A 17557-nucleotide genomic window follows, 5' to 3' on the forward strand; every position below is an offset into this window, starting at 1 on the left:
TTACATACTCTTTCTGAAGTGCGATCTATTAGACACTACTACCGCTTCTCTGTACTTTGTCATTTTCCAGTGGATGCTGGCTTTAAAGAGATCGCATGTAGAGTGCAGTGCAATTTCACACATTCTCGGAGTGGAGGGAGGAGGCTCAAAAGTAGTGCCCATATAATGAATGTATGTGGCATTACATTGTCCACTACTGCAATGCAGGCGGCGCGGAAACTAAGAGCAGATCCACTCTTCTAGGTAAATCAAAAGAGACATTTCTCTCCAGGAAGTGCACTGAAGCCCTCTTCATTGAGCTCAGGGACTGGGTTGATATTGCAGTAGGCACGAACTTCATGCAGCCAGCAGTGGGATGTGCAATATCACGCTCATTCCAAGCAGTGGCATAACGCATAATGATGGGGCCGCCCGTGCAGAATGTGAAGCGGGGCCACTAACTCTCCCATATCTCACAACAATCCAGTGGCATTGGGCTCAGTGGGGTCTCTACAAAGAGCAGTGGGGCAGGGTGGATGGCTGAAGGCTTGGAGGACCCCCTGTGCCACAGGGGCTTGCGTTTTGTAATTGGCAAGAGTTCTGTACCCTCCCATTACCACCTCTTTCCAGGGTAAGCCATCTATTTTATATATTTTTGTTGCAGTTTTATACAGTGCAAACTTGAAACGAAGGCATTGGAGCGCTTTACATGAGCACCAGTTACATTACACAAGGACACATTCAATTTTTTGAAAGTTACAGGGAGATTGCGTGATTTGCTCAGAATCACAGGATGTTGAGCCAACGCTAAGCCCCTAGTTCCAAAGTCGGCAGCTCTGGCAGTGGTGCCACATTCTCGTAAAAGATTACATCTTCAACCGGGGTACATAAATTCTGATCATACTCAAAGCCCCCATCTTTCAGGAGTATTTGCATTCCTGCTATCAGTCGGAGGCACGTCTTATCCTTCTATGCATCTGTAGCATCACTTTGCATCCATCAGCAAGAGGGTCAAAGAGACAAATTGAATGTGCTGCTCTCATCACTCATGTGCTCCACTCATTTGCAAAGTCTCGTCACCATGTCATTGTCACCAACAAAAAATTCCTTGCCAGAGGTTAGGTTTTGATCAATAAGACATAACATACACATCATTATCAAGTCTCAGCGTCGCTCAAGGAATGCACATTTCTGGACTAAAGCCGCTATGACTGTCTTTGGACGTTTTTCTCTATTGACACCACTGCCCCACAGTCTGTAGCTGTCTCGGTGTATCTCTTTCTCTGCATGTCTGAGACTGTGTTACTCAAAGACCATCTATCTCTCATCTCTGGGTGCATTAGCGATTGTCTGCACTAGTGCATTTATTCACTCTCGGAGTTTTGGGTCATTCTCTCTACCCGTCCAAGAAAGAATCCTTTTTGCCTGCTGTGGTTTATCAGAGTGTTTGCATCGGCGTAGTGTATAGGAAAGACGTCTTTCTCTGTCCATCCCCGGTCACTGCATAGGCCAGCCTGTGGCAGGGTCACTTATTTGCATGGATGACAAGCCAATACCCTTGAGCGCTCTTCTCCTGCTTTTAGGCCCCATTCACGAACCCACTAAATGAGGCTCTAGCTACATCGCTGCATTAAAAGGGTTGGAGGGACAGGAAACATGTACTTCACCTAGGGCGCCAAAAATGCCTTGAAATGGCCCTGGTACGTGGTGGTTTCTCACTCCCTCTCTCACTATCTGTGGTTGATCCCCTCTCTCTGTCTTTGTGTCTTTCTCGCTCTGTCAGCACTAATGCAGTCTCTCTATTGTCCATTAGGTCTCGCAGCTCCACCAATTTGCATCTTACTCATTTCAATACAAGAACAATTACTACCAGGCAATCGCCACAAGAATGAATAGTTAGTATCTTCGTATAAGGCGTCTGCCTATTGAGCAGGTTCTGCGACGCTCACCTGTTATATTCTGCTCCTCTGAAGAGATTCAGTGGATTCCTCCAGACTTTGCATTCTGCCAGATTAAGAGAGAGTTGCACAGATTAATACCACGGGCAGCAAAACCAAAGCCGATCAAGTTTAAGCATCAAGTTAATAAAAATGCAAGGATTTAAGTCACAGTTCAGGTAGTTATATACTTTTTAGAAGTTCATTTTGCTTTGTTTAGTTATATTTTGTTTGTTCATCCTTGCAACCTTAATTTTGTTGGCTGATCAATGAAATAAACAGCTGTGCTCGATATCGGAAATCAAATGCTAAATCACTCAGCTGCTTTCAATCTCCTAGATGTACCTGCGGCCTTTGATACCATGAACCATGTGCGACTGTGTGAAAGGTTGGAGTCAGTGGGGGATGAGCAGCAGAGCCCTAGAGTGCCTCAACCCCTTCTGTGGCACTGTGCCCAATGTGTTCAGATGGGGCAATTTAGATCTACTCTGCAAGCCCTAACCTGTGGCATTCTCTAGGGGTGTGCTCTTTCCTACCGATCATTTAATATTTATATCATCCCCATTGCACACCTGATTACAGTCTATGGTCTCGGGAATTAAATGAATGCAGATACACGTTGGTAGATCTCTATGTCAAAGCTCTCAGTAAATCACCAGCAATATCTTCCTTGGCAGAGATTAAGCAATGGAGAACTATAAACTAACTAAGCCACCAAGCCAGAAATTGTATTGGTTGGAAAAGAGCGAATCAGCGTTACCTTTTAACCCACTGAGTTAGGAGACACTAACACCATAACAATCAGGACGCTAGGAATGTTATTCGATTCTCGTCTTTTGAGAACCAAATTGGGGGTGTGACTTGGGCCATCTGCTACCATTTTTTTTAATCAATCAAAAGTGACCTCTATGCTAGGAGCCTCCCATTTAATTGTCAATCCATGTGATGATCTTTTCCAGACTACTATAGTACTTATCTATTTATTAAATACTACCAAATGCAACTTGCATAAGCATCAAACTTTCAAAAATCATGCCATTAGATAGTGTGTCATAACAGAAATTCTTACCATCTATCATATCACACATACATACACCAACATATACACACGTGTCACTTTGGAAGTACTTATTTGTGAGATCAGTTTTGAGGAGTTTCCCATTTTATGTTGAACTACAAGGAGTTGGTTGCACAGAGGTAGAGGTCAGGTGTATGTATTCACAGTTGTAGTTACGTGTAATCCTATGAATGCAAAACACCTGCAGGAACGGACTCCATTCCACAGACCTCACAGGCCAAACAACTGGCGAGGCAGAAGTGGCGCAGTCTTGAGTCTCTACTTTCACCCTTGCCACATTCTTCTTTACTGTTTCTACAGTTGGCTCTCGAGTTTTGGTGATAAGTGGTGAGAGGACGAAAGAAGCATCACTTCCAGTGGATAGGGCGCATAACGTGGATACCAAGCTGGCAAATGCTCCTTTGCGCGTTCAGCTCAAAGTAATATACAAATCGAGAGGTGAAGCGCTGGAGGAGCGTGGTAGGCTTTCATTATCAGGGAAGACGATCCGATCCCACGCCAACGATGGTGAACAGTAGATCCAATTGTGGAAAACACAGAGTTAAAATGTCATGGTTACCTGCCATAGTCTGTGTATGATTGGGGAAAGGCAAGCCCTTTCTTGCACTCGAGATGCAGGTTTGTGGTTCGTTATGGTTCGTTATACGGTGGGAATTACAGGGGTATTACGTTGGGATGTGGTTCTTCGAGTTTAGGTTGTGACACATCAGAGGCAATTTGGGCTGATCACATCTGGGACACAAATCATCCTCAAGGAATACTCTCCTGCCTGCAACACTCAGGGATACTGATCAGTTGAAAGTATTATCCCTTGATGTTAATAGTCTCAAGGATAGGATCAAAGGAGGGGTGTGGTAGGCCTATACTTGAAACACGAGGGGGATGGCCCGTAATGATTTCAGGATCATTGAAAGAGATATAGCCCCTGATGCATGCAGGGTTCACTAGAGGCTTGGCTTGGAATCTTGGTCCAGGAGACACCACGCCCATCCTTAATTTACCAACCAAAAAAATGGACCGACCACAACTGGTACTATATGGGTGTATACAGGGCATGTGTCAGAACAGATAACTTTATGTAAAGTGTGTACGCCACCACAATGATTTAGTCAAATAAAGGTAAGTCAATCAATGCAAGGACACATTTGGATAACCCCAAAGAGCAGGAGCCCTGGGAGTAGTTGATGTATGCAGACTGTTGCATGCATCTGATTAGCAATATGCCTTTTTCTCAGGGGCTCATGGTAATCTTTTTAAGACTGACTTACTTCTTCATGTTGGTACCAAAATTCCCACATTAGTGGAGGTCGATTACTTTGCAGGAGGAATGTCTGACTACTCACTGTGATGTTAGTGATAGGTAAACAATCGAGACAAGACACTTGGTGACTCGATGCATAGGAACTTAAGGATAGAGAGATGGTTGCAGCACTGATGGAAGCTTTTGACAATTTTGAAGGAAACCTAGGGTTGTTGAAATCTCATGCCAGATTATGGAAGGCACACAAGACAGTGCAGATGGGTAAACCCAAGACGGAATTGGAAATAAAAAAGGGCAAGGTTGGAGAAAAATTAAATCTTCAAGACAAACATACTCAAACTGAAGACATTCATGAGGATTCCCTTGCCACTCAAGGAAAAAGAAATGAGATAGTTGAAACGGGTACAGTTTATAATGATGAGGTTGAAAACATGGCTAGAATACATATACACGTATTCTGAACTGTTAAATACTAGTCCTTATTGAATCCAGGTATTGTTGAACTGTTCAAACACTTGCGGTTTAAATCTCATTAATCGGGAACTGTTTGCTTTCATTTATTGTTTTCTGTAGGGGACAGTTAAGGGTGAACAAAGAACAAATGGCCCGGCACATAAGCATTGATTGCATGCCATGTTTTGTCACAGTACAGAAACTACATCACCCGTGAGTCTAGGGTGCTGCCTCAGGTAACATGTCACCACCGTCACATCCCTATACAATAGGCCCAAAAAGGAGCTATGTAGGGGGGCATGGCCAAGAACATGGCTGTGTAAGACGCGAGTTCCCGGAGCTCCCGACCGGAGCTTTAATCCTGCAACATCCTGCCAGCTTCCAAGCCCTATTTTGATGTGGGCCACCCTACGACACTGCCATGCAGCAGCACAGATGACCTGGGCCCCAGTGGTTGGCACGCCAGCTGCATATTAAATACGCCGCGCAATCTCCGCTCAGAGGTGAAAATGGTGGACGGACACCCCTGACTGCTTTGGAGCTGGACGGACGGAGGGAACTGCCACAGGACCTTACCAAATATCCAGTGAGCTGCCGCATTGGCCAGGCTAGCTTGAATCCAGTGGCAAAGTGAACACTTTGCCTCTGGATTCAAGCTAGCCTGGCTGATGAGGGGTGTAACCCCAAAACCGGTCTCAGGATGCTGGTTTTCGGTCTTGGGAAGACCTGCCTTGGCAGTTTGGTCTGGACTGTTCCCATGAGGCACAGGGACAAGACTGATTTGCATATGGCTGGGCCCGAACTGGGGTGACGTAGTGAGCAAAAGAACGATGATGGATTCACCCAGATCTGTGAATTGGGGGTGGGTGTCTGAAAGGTTTCAGCGCTCCGTCATTTCTTTGTGTTTGCAGTTCTTTATTTCAACATAGGTCACAAGCCGTGCATTTTTCTGTCTTAAATTATTGCTAATATTGTCTTTTTTTTATATACAGATTACAGATCTCTTTTGGCACGACCACCTTACTAACCTGTGCAACATCACACGGTATTGTATCCTTTGCAATGAGAAAACAAGTGTGTCCACTCTAGCAATCTCCAAATTAAAAAAAAACTGTTGCAACTGAAATCAACTGAATGAGACTATAATGCAATAATACCACCAAGGCTTTATTCAACCATACGTGATACAGTCAATGCCCCTGCAAATTAAGAAAACTATAGCAATATGGCATCTGGGTTGCCTGTAGTACACAGATTAGTCACATGGTGGCACCACAGTTCCAGGTATGCAAAACAGTAAAGTAGAAAACGTGGCTGCTACCACTGAAACACAATGGAGACAACTACGCAATCTCCATAAAAGCAATATGCCGTGGGTCGGTTGTATACATCTCATTAGGGTGCCAAAGGTCAGCTATGCAGCCTTATGGCTAGAGAGGTCGACCTTGAAGCTGGAGAACCGGGTTCGAGTCTCAGCAACGACGCTCAACATCCTGTGATTCTGGGAAATTCACTTAATCTACCCGTGCCTAACAAAAATGAATATGTCCATCTGTAACTAAACTGGTGCTCGTGTAAAGCGCTCTGATACCGGATATCTTGGGGTCTAGTGAGCGCTATATAAAATTTAAAAAGATAATGCATGGTCGAGTTTGGGGAATATTGGATCTTATAGACTACAGACATCCATGGAAACACAAGATCAGACCAGTTGACTGAAGGCTCCACTGGAGTGCTCAAGAAAAAATTATACACATCTTAAGCTGTTGCCTAGCCCTGCGACAAGAAAGACATTTTATTTTAAGAATTCCTTTTGGGGAAAAGAAGGCCTTCAACTTTGCAGACGTTTTTGCAATGTGCTGTTGTTGTGTAGTCACATACACATCGGGCAGAGAATACCACCATTTTTACATGTTCACGTTTAAATCGACATCTTTTTTAAACAATGACTCTGACACACATTTGTTAGTGCGCCCATATGGGATGATATTATCTGAAATGGATTTGCACTTACATTTACACTTCTTTTTAGGTATATTATCAGAGCCTTGAACATTCTGTACTAGGGCTAAGTTCACTGTGCACATTTTTGATTTTTGTTGCTGTCGGCTCGGGGCACTGCGAAGGTAAAATCAATAATGACGGCCTGAGTGGAACTCCGGCTTTGTAACCTGGTTGAAGTTTTATTATATAAGCTACATCAATCAGTTGTTTAGACAGAAGAGCATTTCACTAGCACTTTCGAGGGCACCCCAATGCCCATCTGAATCCGGTTATCTTCCTGAGAAGGGTGGTGGCCTGCTCTACACCAAAGGCGGGCTCCCAGTTGAAACACGCCCTCAGGTAAATGGGGAGTTAGACCACTCTGGGGCATTCTGGCAGATCTGCACACCCTACGCATATTAGGATAGGAAGTGCTAAGTAGGGATAAAGATATAAGTGTGTGTGTGTGTGTATATATAGGTTCTTTTCGAACCGAAATGCGTCAGGACCGAACAGGCTAATAAACTACGCACTTTGGCACCTACTTGTGGTCCGTCTCCGTCTATGGCGTGAAGCTGTTGATTGACGGTGTGATATGATATATATATATATATATATATATATACACACACACACACAGTTAATCAATGTAACAGCAAAATGTATGAACTGTTTATTTTCTTTAGCATTCTAGTAATGATGATTACTCTGTATTAATCATTGCAGCGCACATATTTTACACAAGAATCTTATTGCGCCAAAAAATGTTTCAAATGACAATTTGAGTATTTCTTGTGTTACCCTTTGGGCATGTCTGAGTTACTAACAAAAGTGGTAGATATGTTTCCACAATTTCCTTGGGGGAGTCAGGGTTGTCATGTTCTGAGGTTGCACATCCCATTGGGTATCTTGTAGGATTTATAGGTACAGATGGTGCACTGTGAGCTAGCCAGGACTAAGGTCAACATACCCTGGTGGTGCGCATGGACTCATTCCCGCATAGTTTTGAAGTTTATGTTGTTCAAATGCACAGTCTTACAGAAATAGTCTGAACCATACAATGATGTGATTGCCCAGACATGCACCTTGTCAGTAGTTTTGTGAAGTTTATGAAAGTAGTGAGTAATCCAATAAGAGAAGTACACTTTTTGTACAATGTTCTTGTTTAGATAGCCTCACCTACACCTTGTGTAATATGCTTAATTTTCTGCATGAGAGGGTTCATAAAGATGCTTCATGGAATAATTATCTTGTAACACTGCCCCTTTTTATTTAAGGAACAGACTTCTGCAAAACAGTTTTAAATATTTTAAAACATTTTCTTTGTTTTTATGCCATGAAGAGCTTTGAAATCGAAATTTTTAAACTGATTAACAAACTTGTTAACTAATTCAAAATCACTAAATAATTACAAAAAACTATTGGGCAAGTGTCTCAACCTAATAATAAATCATAGCTAGAAAAACCTACACCTATTAATAACTCTGTAGAACTTGCACAATTACCAATATTAAAAATAAATGACCAATTAACCGTATGAAAACTAAGATTTATGTCAATGAGAACCGGGATTTCTATGTTTCAGTCAGTGTCAAGATTGACATGCTATTCAAAAAAACTATTGACGGGTAAAACAAAAACAACAACAAAAAGGTTCATGGGGGCTTAAATGAATAAATGGGGACACCTTTTCTGAGCATTATATAACAAAACTCTAATTTTGGGAAGGTATACAAAACAATAACAGTTCTGATTAGTTATTACCAGTCACATTGCTCAGAGAGCAGAAACCCTATAGGGCAAAAGAGTTCTATTAGCAAAGGCTTTTATTATCAGATGGATACATACCTCCCTGCTGATCGTAATAAGATAATATGTTCAAATATGAAGTAATACATTACTAGGCAAAGTATTCGGGTGTGTTAGCTGCTAGTATATTCCTGCCATCGCACCTACTCCAGAATGGACAGTTCCACTTTCTGAACTCAACAGGTCAATGAGCTTTATTGTATTGATTCAGTCACTTAAAAAGAAAAATCAATTTCTTCCCAAAATTACAGCCGCATGGTCCCATAACGAACCTTACAAATGCAGTGCAATGTATTTATTCTATCAAGGCACATACTTCAATTATGTGCAATTAAAGGGTACGGCTACGTTTATCTTTATTTCTCAAAGGTATGTATAGCCCAAAGTATGAGGGTATGGAATTTATCATTCGCTGTAATGGCCACAATGGGAAACAATATGTGAGTAATTGCCACTTGAAAGTTAATTGCAGGTGGCACCTATTCCCAGGTGGAATCGCACTGGTGCAATGGACCTCGGAAGAATGGGATTCAGCCCTAAAATCTATAGAGGGCAGAGACTTTTTGGTGGAGCATTTTTTTGTACGGAGTGCATTAACCCCTTAAGATATTCCTGAAATTGTAAGTAGATCATAACAAAGTAAAATCTAAAGTCTCTCAGAAATAGCACTGAAAATCTATCGAGCAAAACATGCAAAGTACCCCTGAAAAGCAAGTCTGTGCTGGAGTGCCAATACCTTAACACCTAACAGGGGAAAAAGTTGATGTGAGGGGAACCTTGGAAAGGTTTGGCAAAGCTATCTTTGCTCGTATTGGCTAGAATCAATGGCAGGTAATACAGAGCAAGTTCTGTTCATTGGGAAATCACATCACAAAGCTTTTGCGTGAGAAACACGTCATTGGCTGGAGGAATGCGTGCTTCCTAGTGAATCTAATCTTCGACTAAATACTGACGCGTTAAGAGGGGCCCAGACTGTTTTTAATAGATTGTACAACCTGCTACACTAGCTGCTCATCCTTTCAATTTTTACATTGTGTTTAGCTTTTTATACTTCTACAAGTGCAATATTGTTCGCTTCCGCTGTTCGTCTTTCGAGGTTCATCACACATAAAAATGACAGGCACAGACATCTTTAGAAAAACATAACATTCTACTCATAACATGTTCTAATTAAGGTGAATATTTCAAAAAACTAATTTGTACACATGATGTTATTTTAGGCTTATACTACGTGGCAGATTTTCTGCATTGTGTAAGAGTATGGCAAATATAGAAGCAGACAAATTATTTTTTCATTCTGCAGTTAAATGGATGTGGAGCGGCACATAACTACAGATTTGCTTCCACAAATCATAGAGGAAAATAACCTGAAGCGGGATGCATCTCGCAATCGAAGCTAACTACGAACCAGTACTCTGACAATACAAAATAGCCTATTTCATGGGTCATAGGATAGATAGTCCGTGAGGGATGGGCGGGCTAGGATATGATAAATGCTAACTGGTCCTGCATCAGCCAATCCAAACTAATCAAAAATATGGAAAAAGCAGACTATTTCAGCAAATCTGATTGAGTACTATTAGTTCATTAGAAATGGTCTATTTTGGGGGCGGAGGCGCGACCCTGGTGGCACATGGCGGCGGCATTTATGATTTAATTGGGGACACAGACACCTCCCCCACACATGCGGTTGTGAATCTGACGCTGAAGTCGAAGCACTGCCTGCACACGTGATGTGCAGTTATGTTAGTGAAAGCGCACAGACTGCAGTGCACGCACGCACCACCTAGCAAGTGCTGATGGTGCGCGGCGTACCTTGTATGTGGTTCCCAGGGCCGTCAATCTTGTAGCACGCGAAAGCGCTACCAATGATGGCCCTGGGCATCATTTATTATCCAGCCCCTGCGCAGTGCTGCTAAAATGCAGCAGTGACGCGCGCCACCACCACGCGCTCTTTTTACAAAGTGAAGTCTCGGCAGATGACTGCTGGGCGATTTGCAGAACCCCTATGGTAGGGGCCCTGCCACCACTATGGAGTCTACAGGAGAGGTAAGCTAAATATTCACAGCAACAACAAGCAGATTCGTTTTTGTGAAAACGCTCGAAATGCTGGTGTAATTTTAACTGTCTCCGCTATCTTCCTGATTTACATCCTAGTCTGAGCCTACAATGCCTCGTATAATAGCTGCCAAGGTTTCAGATTGCCATGTGTGATGATTTCATACATTTCAGGGTTATTATGAGTGGCATTTAACAACTATTAAGTGACACTTTCTCTCGAGGAAAATGAAGCAATTAAGATAAGGGATTCACTGTCTATAATTTAAGGCTCTCTGGTTGGTACTTACTTGGACCTCGGCCCCATTGGCCGAGGTCCTGAGTCAGTCCGGAGTGAGTCTGTGGCGAAGGCCGCTGGTGGTCGCAGGCAGGGGCGGTGCGTCCATTAGGGCACTTGGGCGTTGCCCCACCAATTAATTTGAGGCACTCGAGTTGTTGACTAGTAACAACTAACAAGCGTTGCCGTCACGTCAGTCTCTCACTCACATGATTTATTTAAATCCCAGGCCGCGGCACCGGAGGCAGTCGGCTCAGAAGGGGGCGGGGCAGCAGGAGTTCAGTACAAATGTCTGATGAGTCATCATCATGACATCAGGTGCCGGTCAGCGGAGAGCACAGCAAGAGTGCGCATGTTCTGTTTAGGGCTTAAGAATTTTGGGACCAGTCCGAACATGCGCACTAGGATGCTCATTAGAAGAGCGAGGGTTGTTCCATGCCGCTCTTCTAATGAGCAGCCTAGTGCGCACGTTCGGGCTGGTCGCAAAAAATGTTAAGCCCTAAATAGAACATGCGCACTACTACTGCTCAAGCCAATCCTGGCGCTGCTGGAGCAGCGTCTGGATTGGCTGAGACGCAGGCGGTACCAGGAGCGAGGGTGACGTCAGAGCCTCTTAGTCGACGTCGAGGCAGACACACACCTCGTGTTCACTGCTGCTACCACCAGCCGCGTCGTTCTCCTCTTCCATGTCCCCGAAGTGATCCTCCAGCTCTCCTGGCTGGCGGCCGCTGCAGGAGGCAAAGGGAGCAGTGCAGAGTGCCTTGTACGTTTGGCATTGAAGGAGCCGCGCCTTCCCCTGCACGGGGCATGCTGGATTCAGAGGTAAGGGGTAGCAGTGACAGGGCTGAGGCGGCCTCGCGGAAATTCCGGTAGTGTGTGCATCCAATCACTTAATTAGCAATGGCACTGTGTCTGGCAGCCGGGCCCCCTGCAGGCACCTGGTTTCGTTCAGTCCGACCTACTAGACGACGAGTTACGAGTGAGTGAGTTACTATAAGTATTAGTTATGGTTTTGTTGTTGTATTATCAGTTGCTGTATGTTCCGTGACACTAAAAATATTGACCTCAGTACCCTCTGTGATTCTGCTTTGCTATCACTTCCAAGGCTAGACCCGGACCTAGATGTTAACGAACTCACCTCCCAATGCCTCACAGTCCTTGCAGTCGAAATCAATAATGTCGCTCCTCTCCAAAGCAAAAAGAAAAGGCCCACTCCCTCAGCACCTTGGTTCAACAAATCCCTCTATGAAGAAAGGAAGTACCTAGGAGTCCTTGAGAAACAATGGAGACAAGCGCCCTCCACCGAAAATCTGGCCTCGCTTCGTTCAGCAAGATCCAAGTACCACAAGCACATCTTCCTTGGAAAAGCGTCGCACTTCAAATCCCTCCTTGACTCAGCCAAAAATAGACCCAAAAAACTATTCGACCTCATCAAGAACCCAAACAGCTCTCCCCCAACCTCCAAATTGAAGGATTCCACAAAGAAAGCAGCGGAATTCGCTATATTCTTTGATGAAAAGGTGAAATCACTTGTAGATCAGGTCATTCATCCTACCCCTACAGAGGAGCGCAAATCCTTAACCATTTGGCAAAACTTTGACCCCATCTCTGATGATGCCCTACTTAAATGCATCCTCGATACAAAGCCCTCTAACCATTCTCTTGACCCCATCCCTAGTGCCATTGCCATTGACTTCTATACCCATTCTCTCTCCTATTGGACCACTCTGGTCAACCTCTCCCTCAGTCAAGGCTCCCTTCCTGTTTCCTTCAAAACTGGGCAGGTCACCCCTCTGCTTAAAAAACCCACCGCTGATGCGAACGACCCTAACAACTACCGTCCCATCACTAACCTACCCTTTCTTGCGAAAATCACAGAAAAATGTCTAGCGAAACAACTGTCTCGCCATATCAAGGACAATGATCTTCTGGACAACTTCCAGTCCGGCTTCATTCAAAACTGCAGCACTGAAACAGCCCTGCTGCTAGTGATTGATGACGCACTGCGGATACTCGATTCAGAGGAGTATTGTCTTCTAATTCTTCTTGACCTTTCTGCAGCCTTTGACACTGTCAATCACAATACTCTCCTTAACACTCTGCAACAGAGAATGGGCATGGAGGGCACTGTGCTCAAATGGTTTGCCTCCTTCCTCTCTGATAGATCCCAAATGATCACAATAGCGAACAGTCTTTCATCTCCTTTAGCGGTCGGTCAAGGTGTCCCTCAAGGCTCTATACTTGCACCCACACTGTTCAATCTCTACTTAGAACCATTGGGAAATCTCCTGAGTAAATCCGGGATCCACTATCATCTATATGCGGACGACACTCAAATCTACCTTAAGGTGGCCTCCACTCACGATCTCTCCCTCCTAAGCTCTACTCTCGACTCCATTCAAAACTGGATGTTAACTCATCAACTGGTCCTGAATCCCTCCAAAACTGAATTCCTCCTCCTCTCCTCCTCACTTTCTCCTCCCCCAGTGCAATCATGGATGGATCAGATCAATCTACTGAACAATAAACCCATCATTGTCGAGAGCACAAAATCCCTTGGCGTCATACTCGACAAAAAACTCAATCTACTCTCCCACATCGATTCCATCGCAAAGTCTGCTCGATACCAACTGCGCCTTCTTTGGGGGATTCGTCGCTTCTTCCCGGAGCACGACCTTAAAACCCTGGTCCAATCGCTGGTTCTCTCCAGATTGGACTACTGCAATTCTCTTCTTACTGGCCTCCCCAAGTCCCACCTGTCCCCCCTGAAGTCTGGTCTCCATTCAGCAGCTCGCTTCATACATGGGGCCAAAAGAAGCGACCACATCACACCCATTTTATCCACCCTCCGTTGGCTTCCCATAGAGGCAAGATCTATCTACAAGACTGCCTGTATCACCCACAAAGCCTTGCACTCATCCTCCCCTCGCTACCTGGCGGATAAACAAACTCTCTGGTGGCTCCAGACCATCACGGAATGCAGAATATTTATTGCTTGAACCTCCCACTTTCAAGAAGGAAAGATCGATGGCCCAATCCTTTTCAGGCAACGCGGTGAGAATTTGGAACTCACTTCCGCCTCAGCTCCGGACCACCACCTCTTCCCAGGCCTTCAAAACTGACCTCAAATCTCTCCTCCTTCAAAGACACTTCCAAATTTAATTCACGCCCTATATTTTCTGAAGGAAGTCCTTCCATTATAGGAAATTCTGTTCTCCATGCCTATAGAAGTGCCTTCCCAGTGTGTTTTGTGTTTTGAGTGTCTGCCATATATTGCAGTATTATACTTTTACTTGTATTTTGATCGCTTTTGTAACATGCACACATGTCACTTTCTCCTTTTGTAACGTATCGTATGCTACCTCTTGTATCTTGTTTGCTTTTGATACATGCACTATGGCCACCACTGCCTCATGTAACGTAACTTCTGTTTTAGTGTTCTGAGTGTCGGCCATTTATTGCAATTTTTTTTTTTTTTTTCACTTTTTACCTCTAGGTGTACTTTGTATGCTCTTGTAACCTGCACACATCACTTTTTCCGTTTGTAACGTATCGTTTGCTACCTCTTGTATTTTGTTTGCCCTTGATACTTGCACAATTGTCACTATTGCCTCATGTAACGTACCGTTTGATTTTGTAACATGCTCACTTGTATTTTTGCTCCTTATGTATCATTACTGCTGCTATTGTGAAGCGCTCTGACACCTTCGGGTAAAGTCCGCGCTATATAAAAACGCATTAAATAAAATAAAATTAAAATAAAATACGCAATAATATGTTCATGCGAGCGGCGGTACTCTAGCGTGCAGTGCACTGCAGTCATGGCCGTAGTGCAGTGCACAGGACTCAAGTGGCATAGATTATAGATATCCTCTCCAAAGCCAGCAGCCAGCCGCCCGTAGCTCTTGAACAGTCGCATTCCCACTATAAACATTAACAGTCTTTGAAGTGCAGAGTGATTCTCTGGCAGGGTCACTCTGCACTTGAAGTGCAGAGTGACCCTGCCAGAGAATCACTCTGCACTTCAAAGACTGTTAATGTTTATAGTGGGAATGCGAATATGTTTATATAGCGCTGGAAATGCAAACATACTGGTCTGGTGCAGTCTGCAGACAGCTTGGCCCGCCCTGCTGGATCCTGGCTGGCACGCAGCTATATGCTTTAGAGGTGCGTGGTAGGGCCTAGCTAGGCACTACCAAGCACCTCTGAAGCATACGCAGCAGTCAGGGACCCTCTGGAAGGAAAGCAGTGCCTCGAAAAATAAGTATGTCTAATGTAGTTCTGCATGAGTTGGTTAGAGGTTTTGCCGTGACTGCAAGTTGAGGAGGAAACTGTATAAATATATTTATCATGGCTTAGCACGGGATCCAAGCAGCAGATGCCTTCTGTCGTTCGTGCCCAGATGGTCGCTCGGATGCCGGACAGAATTATTGCATCAGTTAATGATTGATTGATTGATTGATTGATGTACTTATAGAGCGCAGCTATCACCCTACGGGCATCTTGGCGCTTGCATTGGGAACCCGTCCTGGTTTTTCCCTGTAAGATAACCCGTACTGGGCATCCCCAAGGTGAAAGCCAGGCATCCCGCCGCGGGGGGCCGTTGTGGAGATTAAGCAGGCTTGTTGCCCAGAGCTGCATAGTGTGAACTCGTGCTTAGAGTGGGCACCGAAGCGAGAATTATCGAGTCCGTGGACGATTGGGCTCTGGACCCTGCCGCATCGGGAATCGAACCCAGGTCCCGGGTCTGATCTCTGCTTCAGGGTATGCCTCCTCTAACCAGTGAGCTACACTTCTCCACCTTAATAACGCTGTCACTTTCTCCAGGCACGAAAATTCAAGTGCTACGCTGCCCACCCCGAAGGAGTAAAATTGTTTTTTTTTAAAGGCTTTTTGCTGGGAGGCCTTGTTTTAATAGTGTACATAATGGGTGGATTATACCGTGCTGCCTGTGTTACTACAGAAGAGTTATCCAGGCAATATAAAAAGCTGCGCCATTGCTTATCAGCAGTAAAGTTGTCTCGTGCAAAACAGTAGCACCACGCGTGGAAGTTAGGGGTGAAGGTGCAGGACTTGAGCTGGAATGGGCAGTGGATAAAGACGGATTAAACACGTCCATTTGACAAGCGGCAATAGTAAGGTCGAGTGCAAAAGCTGATAATGGAAAAAAGTGGATGTGCCTTTAATTCAATTAGAAAAGAAAGGCCGAATTTGCAGTGATGAGCGGAGTGTGTGTGTTAAGGAGCCCTCCTAGGGGATGAATGCTGGCTGAGCACGAGACTTTAGCAAACTCGCATTTGCAGCCTGCATGGTGTCAGGCTCCAGCAGGGCGGCCTATATGTCTGCACCAGAGTCTAGTTCAGCTAGTCCTGACTACCTAAGCCCTGCCATGCACCTCGTCGCTTCAGAAACATTAATTTGAGTGTCTGCCACAGTCCAGACTGCACTCACTGAACAGAGAAAGTTGGGAGGTGCACTTAGGAGAGCTGAGCTCTGCCTGACCAGTAACTGGCTGTAATCGTGTAGAAAATGCATTTCTATTTTCTAGTGACAGCAAACATGTCAGAAAGAATTACCCCAAAATATTTCCTTTGACTACAATTAAAACAGTTAGACTATTAATAATGAACGTTGTGTCCCGTGCTGTCTGTTACTGTACATCTACCAACTAATCATGCATTCATTTAATCGTTTTTGTTGATACTTTATTTTTCAGTGAGTCTGGCCATTACGGCCATGACTGCAGTGCACTTAAGCCGCTCACACACCCCCTCCAAATGTTTCTCTCTCTCCCCCTCACAGTTTCTCTCTCTGTGCCTCTCCCCGGCTTTCTGTTACCCTCTCTCTCTCTTGCGTGTCTCTAATAGAACATGTGCATTTTGGGACAGTCTGATTTCTGCTTCTGCTTGTATTGTGCTAATTTTTCAGCTTTGAGTTGACATGTTCTAACTTCTAGCAGGCACCAGCTTGCCTTCTACCATTGCCAGCATCTTTCATGCCACAACATAGTTTGCAAAGAAAAAGCTGGCATGTGTTTTGCTGACTACACAGAAGTCCTCCACCATGGGGCCTTAAACCGAACCAGTTAAAAAAAAAACATTTCTATCTATAAGAAATGTTACGTTTCTGAGGTTAGGCCTTGCCATGCACCTCTGAAAAAGATACACGCTGCGTGCCAGCAGTGCCTAGCTTCAGAGACTGAACATTTGTAGATAGAAATGTTTCTGAAACTAGGCCCTGATGGCACGTAGCGTGTATGCTTCTCAGAGAGGTGCACAGAGTTTGCCAGCTCTATTCTGCAGTCTTGCCCTGATGACCTCCATAAACATTTTTTGAATACCGTTTTCTTGACATTTCTTTTTAATGTGGGAGACTAGTCTATTACAGACATTTTGCAGAAAAAAGGTGTTTAGTAATGTTTAATGTAATAACTGCACTTTCACAATTGCTTTATTACCTTCTTGCTTTCTCAAATTTGCTTGACAAATGCACCATTTGCCCAAAGTTTCTCGGGGGAACCCCCCCCCCCCCCACCGGACCCTCCTTAGGTTGTTTGAGCTCGCTCACCGCGGTCCACTCCGACACTGATTTTACGACCCACCACTTTCAAATGTCACCAGCCACCACTGGTGGCAGGCAGCAACTCTGTTCTGCAAGGGCCGGCTGCGGAAGGCAGACTGAGCTCACGCAAAGCCACAAGACACTGCAAATCGGGTTTCCAA

General features: G+C 44.6%; 1 protein-coding gene across 12 annotated transcripts in view; it reads right to left on the reverse strand.

The window, feature by feature from the left end:
• The window catches only part of ST7 (suppression of tumorigenicity 7), a 614758-nt gene that overhangs the window by 159017 nt on the left and 438184 nt on the right, over window positions 1–17557 (reverse strand). For all 12 annotated transcript variants that reach the window (XM_085653135.1, XM_085653132.1, XM_085653133.1 and 9 more), the window contains exon 4: window positions 1929–1983. In XM_085653135.1, the coding sequence (XP_085509261.1) occupies window positions 1929–1983 (55 nt within the window). The remainder of the gene's footprint in view (window positions 1–1928; window positions 1984–17557) is intronic.

Source organism: Triturus cristatus, chromosome 4_1, assembly GCF_964204655.1.
Source record: "Triturus cristatus chromosome 4_1, aTriCri1.1, whole genome shotgun sequence".
In the NCBI taxonomy this organism is placed as follows: Eukaryota; Metazoa; Chordata; class Amphibia; order Caudata; family Salamandridae; genus Triturus; species Triturus cristatus.